Below are 9,711 nucleotides of genomic sequence, written 5' to 3'. Positions count from 1 at the left end.
TTGGTATATTTGGTTGTTTTTAAAAATGTAATGTCTGTGTAAAGTACGGTAATGGATTTTTATGGAGTCAAGGATAACTTTACTTTTTTTTGTTTGTGAGCGGCAACTGAGAATGGAAATTCCTTCAAAGATACAATTCACGCCCTGCAGGCCCTCCACGTCACACGGAATAATCCACAGACTCCTCTTTGCTCTTTCATATAATGCTCCTTTAGTCTTTGATCACTTACATCATGGAATTTCGCATTTCTTTCATCATTGAGAATGTCACATAATCGCAATATTTGAATCGGCCCACAGTTATCTAATATTACAGTATAGGTTGCTATGTCAAATCAGCGCCATCACATCCTTGTTGGGATAAATCCAAATTATTGTAGGTGGAAAAAAAATAGTTGTATTACTTTTTACTCATCCATCCACCCATTCTGAACGCTTTTGTTAAAACATAAATAAATAAAGTCCCTGGTGGTGCAAATCAATTTGTTTCAGCTGGAAGCCCCCCGCTCTGTCTTTTCTCCCCTCTATTAATTGTAAGTGTTCAAATGCACAAAGCGCGCTGGACCGCTTGATTCATCTTCACAACTTCCCTGCCCTCCCATTGGTTCTCAGGAGATGCGGCGTCAGCTTATTGGAAGAAAGTTTCTACACTCACACATCCCCGCCCCGCATTAAAAAAAAAAAAAAAAAACACTCATCGGTGGTCGGGTGTTTCTGGGAGTCCAGTTGTTTTTTCACACTTGCACAAAGGAACTGAGCGCTGCCGCTTCAAAGAGATGCGCAAGTAAGAGACGACTAAAGAGACTCGTTCGACTTGTGAGCGAAAGGAAACCAATTGAGGAGAGTTTGAAAAGCGTTTTTGGACCCATTACCTGATTGGAAAAACGGAAAACATGGTGTCCGCCGGGCTGGAGATTCTGGGACTGTCGCTGTGCGTGGTCGGCTCACTACTGGTGATGGTGGCGTGCGGTCTGCCCATGTGGAAGGTGACCGCTTTCATCGAGGCCAACATCGTGGTGGCCCAGACCATCTGGGACGGCCTTTGGATGTCGTGCGTGGTTCAGAGCACTGGCCAGATGCAGTGCAAGGTGCACGACTCGGTGCTCGCCCTCAGCCACGACCTGCAGGCGGCCCGTGCGCTCACCATCATCTCGTCGGTGATGGGCGTGCTGGGGCTGATGGTGGTGATCGCCGGAGCGCAGTGCACCAACTGCATCCGCAACGAGTACGTCAAGGCGCGGGTGGTGAACGCCGGCGGGGTGATCTACATCATCAGCGGGCTCTTCGTGCTGGTGCCGCTGTGCTGGATGGCCAACAACATCATCTCGGATTTCTACAACCCGCAAGTGCCCGGCTCCAAGAAGCGGGAGATCGGCGCCGCGCTGTACATCGGCTGGGCGGCCACCGCGCTGCTGTTGATCGGGGGGGCCGTGCTGTGCTGCTCTTGCCCATCCGGCGGGAACGCGGGATACTCGGTCAAATACGCGCCCACCAAGAGAGCCACGCCGAACGGGGACTATGATAAACGGAATTACGTGTAACTCCACTCGGACTTTTTTTTTTTTTTTTTTTTTTTGGCACCTGCTTTTATTTTCTCGTTCAATAAGCTGGACCATGTTTTTCCTATCAGGACTTTTTTTTTTTCCGTATTCTTTTGGAAACCTAAAACTACAACCGACAAAAAAGGAGTACAGTTAGGTACATGCTTTTGTAAGTTTTTCTATGATTGTTTTTTTGTAGAGGAACTCATGCCATTGACTACAACACATGCTTTACCTGCCAAACTGTACAGTAACTGATTAAAAAAAAAGATTGCACTCTGTAAATGCTGACACAAAAACATGTATGGGATGTGTCAGAATAGTTCTAGGACTGAAAGACATATTTCAAACCCAAACTAGGAGTTTTGCCTTTGATTGTGTGCCAAATGATCAACCACGGTGTTGTTTTCAATATTCAGTGCGCGACAAGAGGTTCCTTTTCACAATGCCCCGACCTTTGGATATATCTTGGCCGTGCTGGAGCACTGCCCGTATTTTCCTCTTTCCCAAGCTCAAGGGAACCAGTTGATGTAAATGATAAAAATGGCCGTGGCAATGGACGACACATGAAAGAAAGTGTATTGAGGTGTGGCAGAAAAAGAATGCTGACAGACTCCTGGGGGATTACTTTCAACAGGAGAACTTGTAGTTTGGGTTTGAAATCTCTTTTATGATGTGAAGTCCTGGAACTTTTTGGACACAAATTGAAATTCTCAAGAAATCTTGTATTGTTGACATGCTGGGATTGATGACTGGGACGTTTCTGTCTTGTTATTCCAAGCACCTGCTGGCATCGTGACCATCGCAGGAAGTGTCATTTCTCAAGTTCCTGGAATTGTTTGCCTTTGTTGTTTGTTGTAGTGAAACATGTATAAGATGATGCAATATTGTTTTTCTTTTTATTAAGATTAAACTCACTATTTGTCCGAAATCTTCATCAAGAGTGTTCTTATATAGCCAAAAAAAAAAAAAAGAGCACATCTCACTGTGCATGCATCAACCTCCCCCCTATGCAGGGTGGGAGAAAGTATTTTGGTGATCTATAGAAATCCAGATGACAATACCCATTCAGCTTGAGTGGGGCTCTGCTGTTCAGCTCACAATGCTCCACGACCCACACCATCCCCTTTTCAGAGCGCACCCCACCCACCCCGGGACCCCCTCCACGCTCACAATCAGTCAGTGAAAAGGCTTCAAATTAAGGCTGCAGAGAACTTGCTGGAAACACTCTTCCTGTAAGTCACCACATTCATTAGTCGGCCTGGCTGACACAAAAGAATACAGATGCACACATGCTCAAGATGTAAAAAAAAAAAAAAAAAAAAAAATCTGTAAAGTGTTAAATATATATTTATCCCCATGTTAAAAGTGTGACTGGATTCCAAAAGCTTATCCATACTTGTTGTGCTGCTCATTTAAGCGTCTTAGCAGGTCATATGCTCTCTTCAAAGTTGAAAAATATGGCAATGCATACAGTCAGCCGAGTGGGACGTGACTCAATGGCACAGCTGGGCTTTTCACAGAAGACAGAAGGTGTTTCGTAGCTAGGGCTGAACAATTTTGAAACATAATCAAATAGTATTTCTATTTAAAAAGTAAAAGTAATCTGTATTGCAGTAAACAGTATTAGATACATAAACGTTTTAGTTTTATGGACTTAAGCTAAAACAAAGGCAAATGAACCATGAATTAATATGAACTTTTTTTCCTTTTTTTAAATCTACTTCAATTAGAGTTAACTTACCGGGTACTATATACATGTCATAACTCACGCAGACTACAACAATAATGCAAACAAATTTGAGGCTTTATCACTTTAACTTTTCATGTTTCATGAAACAATGATATTTAAAGATTTGGACCTCACTTCTTCAGCACTGAACTTACATAGAAAATATATAAATTCTATATATTGGTTGCATCGGGCCAAAATCTTGTACCCCCAAAATCATCACTTTGACGTACCATGAACATGACATCATCAAAGAGCTCAAGCCATTTCCTACACTTTAGAATGATAGATTGTAAAAATAAGTCCCAATTCTAATCATAAACACAAGTTAATTTCATTTTAGGCTATTACGCATTCCCATTTACTCAATGAATGTAAATTGAAAAAAAAAAACTTGACGATGTCTTTTTAAACTTTGACGTTAACAGTTTATCAAAGAGAGGTGGTGGGGGAAACTAGACCGTTGTCACGGCGATGGATCTTTTACACTTTTACCATATCCTGTCAACACCGGTGTAAAAAGTTTAGCACAAACGTCAAATTTTGACCTCGGAAGCGCCAGTTTGCTGGAACAATAGCAACTTAATGTCCACTTACGCAAGTCGTTAAGTTTATTACGTTGGTAGGCCGCTTATGTCATGACTTTCATTTGTTTTTCACAACTTTCATCAAGTTGTGCAAAAGATGAAAGGCACTACAGGGCACTATTCTGGGTTAATTTAGAAAAGTTATTTCAATGAGTGCTTTATAAATTAAAGGTTAAACAAACATCCATCCATTCATCCTTTTTCTATAGCGTTTGTCTTCATTTGAGGAGCCTATCCCAGCTGACTTTGAACGACTGGTCACCAGCCAATCACAGGGCTGATAAACAACCAACCATTCACCCCCGCATTCACACTAAATGGCAATTTAATGTCTTCACTGAACCAAACAAGCATGTATTTTTTTTGAAAGTTGGAGGAAGCTGGAGACCACATGATGGAGAACATGTAAACTCCACATAAGAAGGCCCAAAATGAAATTCAAACCTGGAACGTCTAGACTGAAACATTAAATGAGTGGAATTCAGGTTTAAGTTAGTAGACCCAATCAGCTGCGATGTAAAGACTTCCTTGATTGGTCTGTTTTTGTCACATTGTTAGTACCACAGCTTTGGTCACTGGCTGATGAAGCGAATGCGGTGTGTGCAACTTCATTACACACACACAAAAAAAAAGCTTCATTCCAATGAGGAGGCAAGGCAAATAGGGCCGGCGACGTCACTCAATGGACATTCTCCATGGTAACTAAACAGAATCTGCTGTTGCTAGGCTACCGGAAGCTATAATGTGGTCGTATGGATGGTCCTAATAAAAAGGCCGGCCAGAGGACATTCCTGCCATGAGTGGGCACATACGCATTGAGGACAATGGCCGGAAATGTACTTAAACCTTATACTGACTTTAGTTGAGATGTTACATGTTGCCACCACTTCTCCAATGGATGACATCATCTCCTTATGTGCACACTTAAAGCTTACTTCTGAACTTGACCTCACCTACAGCCTGGTTGTCACACAGTCCAGTTTGTGGGACAGGGGCTGAGGTGTCTCATGACATGACCTTTGCCCTCAGGTCTGTTAAGTCACTTCCCGAATGACCGGCCGTGATCCAATCAAACACGAAGAAATCGCCTTACGTTTGACTCACGCTCGTGTTTATCTCATCAGTCACAGTACTAGGTACACATGCACCATCTAATGAGCTGCGTCAAAACAATAACTGCACATCACTCAGTGGAGTGACCTCCTCCAAGGCTGGACTGTTCACAAAAGTAAAATAAATTTAGTGGTTGTTTGGTTCCCACCCCCCATCATTTTGTTCGCTAGCAGGTTAATTCCTGACTGGACTGTACTTGTTGATTCTGCAGCTGGAAAAAGGGCTTTATTGTGACTTCAAAAGGCTAAAAGAGAAAACATATTGCGCAAGCAAATCGCAGGGAGCCATATTTGTGTTTGGCTGTCAATTTACAAGGCAAGGACTCTAATAAAAAAAAGAAGGTATTTTTGAAGGTACAAACCACGCACAAATAACTTTACCCTACTTTTAGGAGTTCAGGTAAGGAATTATTTTTTTGTTACCGTTTTTTTATTTATTTTAATTATAGGCAAGAATTTTCTTCCCTCTGAATATTTACTTTAGCTAGGACTTTACTATCGTAGAGACGGAAGGAACTCTGAAAGGAAATTCCTCCAATAAAACAAAACAAACAAAAAAATAATAATAAATAGATATGTAGTTCTGGATTTTTGTTTTTTTTGCTAGCAGCTAGCTGCTAATTGGTTCATGTTGGATGACTTAACATGTTACAATTAATGGATGGTGACATTTGGATGCAATATTGAGGGACTAAAATGGCCAAAAGTGGCATGTTTATACAGTGCTGCGTCACTAAATGAAAATTTCTTAACTCGCGTCAACATGCAGGAGGTCCTTGGCACCAAAATGCCACAAGATGGCGACAAAGCATTTGAAACTTCTCAATTCATGTCAACATAGTTCCTTGACCAAGATGCCAAAAAATGGTGCCAAATGGCATGCTTTGGCTTGACCACAAAAAATAGCAAATAGCGCAGTTTGAGTGAATAACAGAAAATGGGCTCCAAAAAAACAAACCATGCAAAATTAAACTGGCAAATGCTGACTCGTAAAATATGCAGGGAGTTTATTATCTATGATCTTTGTGAAGGCGTACTTAAAAAATAAAAAAATAAAAAAACTGGTGAGTATAGTGTTAAGACTAATCAAGTATCTGTGGCTGTGATGATTCATATGCTTGGGGAAATAAAAAATCTGATTAAGTTTTTACAGATGACCTCATGGGAGCTAGCAGGTGCACTAATGGCCTAAAGCTTACTCACAAATTGCAAAGCCAAGAGTCATCAGGTGGTTCAACATGGACGACAAATGTAGCATTGTCCGACAAGTTAAAAACCCCCCCATGATGTCTGAGAAACAATGTCTGAAAGGGGGGGTTAAAATCCCCTTCACAGGTTCGTAGCGATTTACTGCATGGTGACTCATGGATTGTGTCACGGCCCACTAACACCAGCACTTCCTGAGCAGCGGACAGTGCAACAGGAAACAGGAAGGGACGTGGGCGAGGGAATGGGAGAGGTGTAAGAGTGTATGTGTGTGTGTGTGTGTGTGCGCGTGAGGACAGACCGTCAGGCCTAATTACTTTGATTTGTCTGTTTTGACCACTCCTATTGCTATTTACAAACATATAAGTAGAGTGCTACCACTGATGTGGAATACAAACTGTTTCACATGGAATGTAAATGTTCAGTTCCAGGGTCAGACTGTGAACCATCATAAAACGTGTATTTACTCTTTAGGTCACTTTAAGTAGGCCTATTGCTATGAAATACTTTAAAATGGATCACTCTCCCGATTTTTCCACTTTGAAAGTGAAGTTTTGTTATGATTGTTGTCAAATTGGGATAGCAATCCACGTTTCACTGTGGCTTTGAGTGAGTGCATTTAAAAAAAAAATAAAAAAATTAAAGGTGTGTCTTGGCCTAGTGAGTGACGTGGGAGCCGCTCAAATTAGCGGCTTATCGTTAGCCAGGCTGCATGCTGCTGAATGAGGGCCTGCAGGCCATAGCAGCTCATGTATGAATGTGTTTCCATTTTTTTGTTTTATTTTTATTTTTCCTTTGTTCAATGAAGCGTTTAAGGACAAGGGTTGTTAAAATGGGTTTTAAAGAGTGGTGCTAAGCTATATTAAAATAGGTAACAATAAATACCTTGTTTTGGCGATCGTCAATGTGCTGTTGTGGTACACGATCGTTTCAAACTAATGATGATCTATATATTAATCATTTGTTTATTTGTTTCTATGCCAGACAGTCAAAGTAAATTTACGTGAAGCCGATCTGTGTTGTAAACAAAAATAGTTATGTGCTGGAAAATATCAATGACGTCATTGACTAATCGATTTCGACTCAACTTTCATCACGTTACAATCGACTACAAAAAAAAAAACAAAAAAAAAACTTTATCTTTAGTCGTCCAATCCCTGATGCCTGGTGATCATACTTTCATACATAATAAAAAGCAGAGACGGGAAACACGCGCAACATACATACCTGAAGCAAGAGCAGGCAGACATAAATTCAACCATAATCTTAGTTTGTCCTAATATTTATAAAGTGAATGCTAAGATATTCTGGGCAATATTTAAGAAACGGGACAAATCTGCACACGTTTCCTTCAACAGGTTGATATACGGACGGTTTCATCTGCAAAATATGAGAGTGGAGAGTTCAAATGTGTGGGGAGTGAACTCCTTTCCAGACGCACAGGTGCAAGCACGCACACATCAACACACACTTGAATGGCAGCTGCCTGCTGAGATGAAGAGGCCGCCTGTCTGAGATCTGGCTAGGATCATGCAGAATTGACAATTTGGCACGCTCAGCACAAATTGTTTCAACACAAATTGGCGCGGCAGCTCACCATGCCAACATCGCTGAAGATCGTCAAGGATGTTAGCACAGGCAGGCACACTTTTTTGGATCAGCGTCGGGGAAAAAAAAACCCAAAACAAAACATAAAACTTGCCTTTGCTATTATCCAGGTGGCGGGAGGACATTAGTGCATAAATTCTACTTACTAATCTGTTCTACAAATCTAATCATCGCGTCTCACTATACATCCAGAATATCCCAGCCTGTCTTTCCATCCATCTATAACAAATGTAAGACTCGTCTTTCAGCCGGCACAGATTTATTGCGACTCAAAGCAGACAATAGCTCATCTCAGGGAATGACACGACAACAGTGAGGGGTCTCGAGGGGTTAAAGTTCACAAAAGGGCATTTTGGGGGGCTGACAGGTTGATTGGAGCTGACAGCAGTGTTTCTCAAATGAAGCTTTGTCTCTAGGAAGGTGTCTCATGAGAAAGGCAAATGTTATAGTACAAGATTGTCTTGAGTTATAAGTTCCTATACGCACATAAGAAAAATGTTGCCTAATCCACTCACTGGTAAGCATTTGAGCAGATTGAGTTACTTTTAACCAACATTGGGTTAATTATTTTTGAACCAGCAAATTGGGGTGAAGATTGGACTTGGGCGGGCTGAAGAGTTGAAGCTGGTCACCATTTTTGACAGTTTTGTTGAACACTGAAGTTAAAGTCAATTTAATGTAAGAGTTTTAGAAAATGTTGGTGTGGTGACTGGATGGCTCTCTGAGGAACAACGGCGACAAATCCCGCTCTGGGTGGATGGCCCACCCATGGAAAAATGGGTGGGTTATGTCAGGAGGGGCATCCGGTATAAAAACTGCACCAAACACATCAGTGATTTGGGAGTGATTTGCTGTGGTGGCCCCATAGGGGAAAGTTGCCTTTTATTATTCTTACAAAATATTGGTCATAATTTTAACAGTCATACTGACAAAGTGGTAACCTATTTCTTGGTAGTGTGAACTCATCAGTATGGGTATTTTGTTCAAAATTTGAACATTTTTTTTTACCCAAATCCTCAACACTGGGTATAAATAACCAAGCAATGGCTCATTAGACCCAAATGAGGTACTTTTTACATAGCATTTGATTAGTGGGAGTTTTTTGTCCATTTTATTTGTACTCGTCAGGATCACCAAAAACGTGCCTTTGAGACTTCCCCATTTCACAAAATAAAAGCCGAGAGTTTTCCATTCAACTTCATGTTCATTGTATTAAACACGGTAAGCAAACTCCCCTCCCACTAAAAGCAACAGGACAGTCTTGCCCGGATCACTACATGGCTGCATGATCATGCCTTGTGAGGGTCTATTTCCCCCAAGTGTGTGTGCTGCATGCCACATTCCTCACATGCAGAGTGGCGGAAAGGGCAGCGGCCCCTCATCGGCAGAGGTGTATGGAAAAGGGGAGCGTGAGGAGGGAGGGTGTGTAGACGCAAAGTGATTGATGGCACAGTCTCAGACAGCCACATGACGAACCAAACAGCGGGATGTTGAATTACAGTATATGTTGTCGATTGTTTTTCATTTCTTATATTTTCATTTTGTTGGCATTTTGGCAAATTACTCTCTTCATGTGGTTGATTTTTACTGTCCCAAGATGGTTGTTCGTCTCTGTGTGCCCTGCGATTGGCTGGGGACCAGTTCAGGGTGTACCCCGCCTACTGCCCATAGCTAGCTGAGATAGGCTCCAGCAGCCCCTGCGACCCTTGTGAGGAGTAAGCGGTTCAGAAAATGGATGGATGGATACTGTCACAAGTATTTTACGGTGGTGTCGAGAAAGTATCCGTAATAAATCTAATTTTAGGCTGAACACTGTACATGAAAACGTCATGAATGGGAAGAACTAAAATTAGATACAAGACAGAAAGGGGGGGGGGGGGTGGACTAATGATCCATTCATGAGTAATTCCACATAATTATGTTGG

At 41.7% G+C, this 9,711-nt stretch overlaps 1 protein-coding gene across 1 annotated transcript; it reads left to right on the top strand.

The window, feature by feature from the left end:
- The first annotated feature begins 688 nt into the window (after positions 1–688).
- On the top strand, positions 689–2,472 carry cldn5a (claudin 5a). The gene has a single exon (XM_077520564.1). The coding sequence runs from the start codon at positions 894–896 to the stop codon at positions 1,539–1,541; it is 648 nt and encodes a 215-aa protein (XP_077376690.1). The 5' UTR covers positions 689–893; the 3' UTR covers positions 1,542–2,472.
- Positions 2,473–9,711: the final 7,239 nt, after the last annotated feature.

This window comes from Festucalex cinctus, chromosome 5, assembly GCF_051991245.1.
Source record: "Festucalex cinctus isolate MCC-2025b chromosome 5, RoL_Fcin_1.0, whole genome shotgun sequence".
In the NCBI taxonomy this organism is placed as follows: domain Eukaryota; kingdom Metazoa; phylum Chordata; class Actinopteri; order Syngnathiformes; family Syngnathidae; genus Festucalex; species Festucalex cinctus.
Note: the sequence above shows the minus strand (reverse complement) of the source record. Positions and strands in the feature narration are given on the sequence as shown.

What these genes read in the sequence shown, in the direction of transcription:
- cldn5a (XM_077520564.1), top strand. Translation starts at nt 894, where the DNA reads ATGGTGTCCGCCGGGCTGGAGATTCTGGGACTGTCGCTGTGCGTGGTC.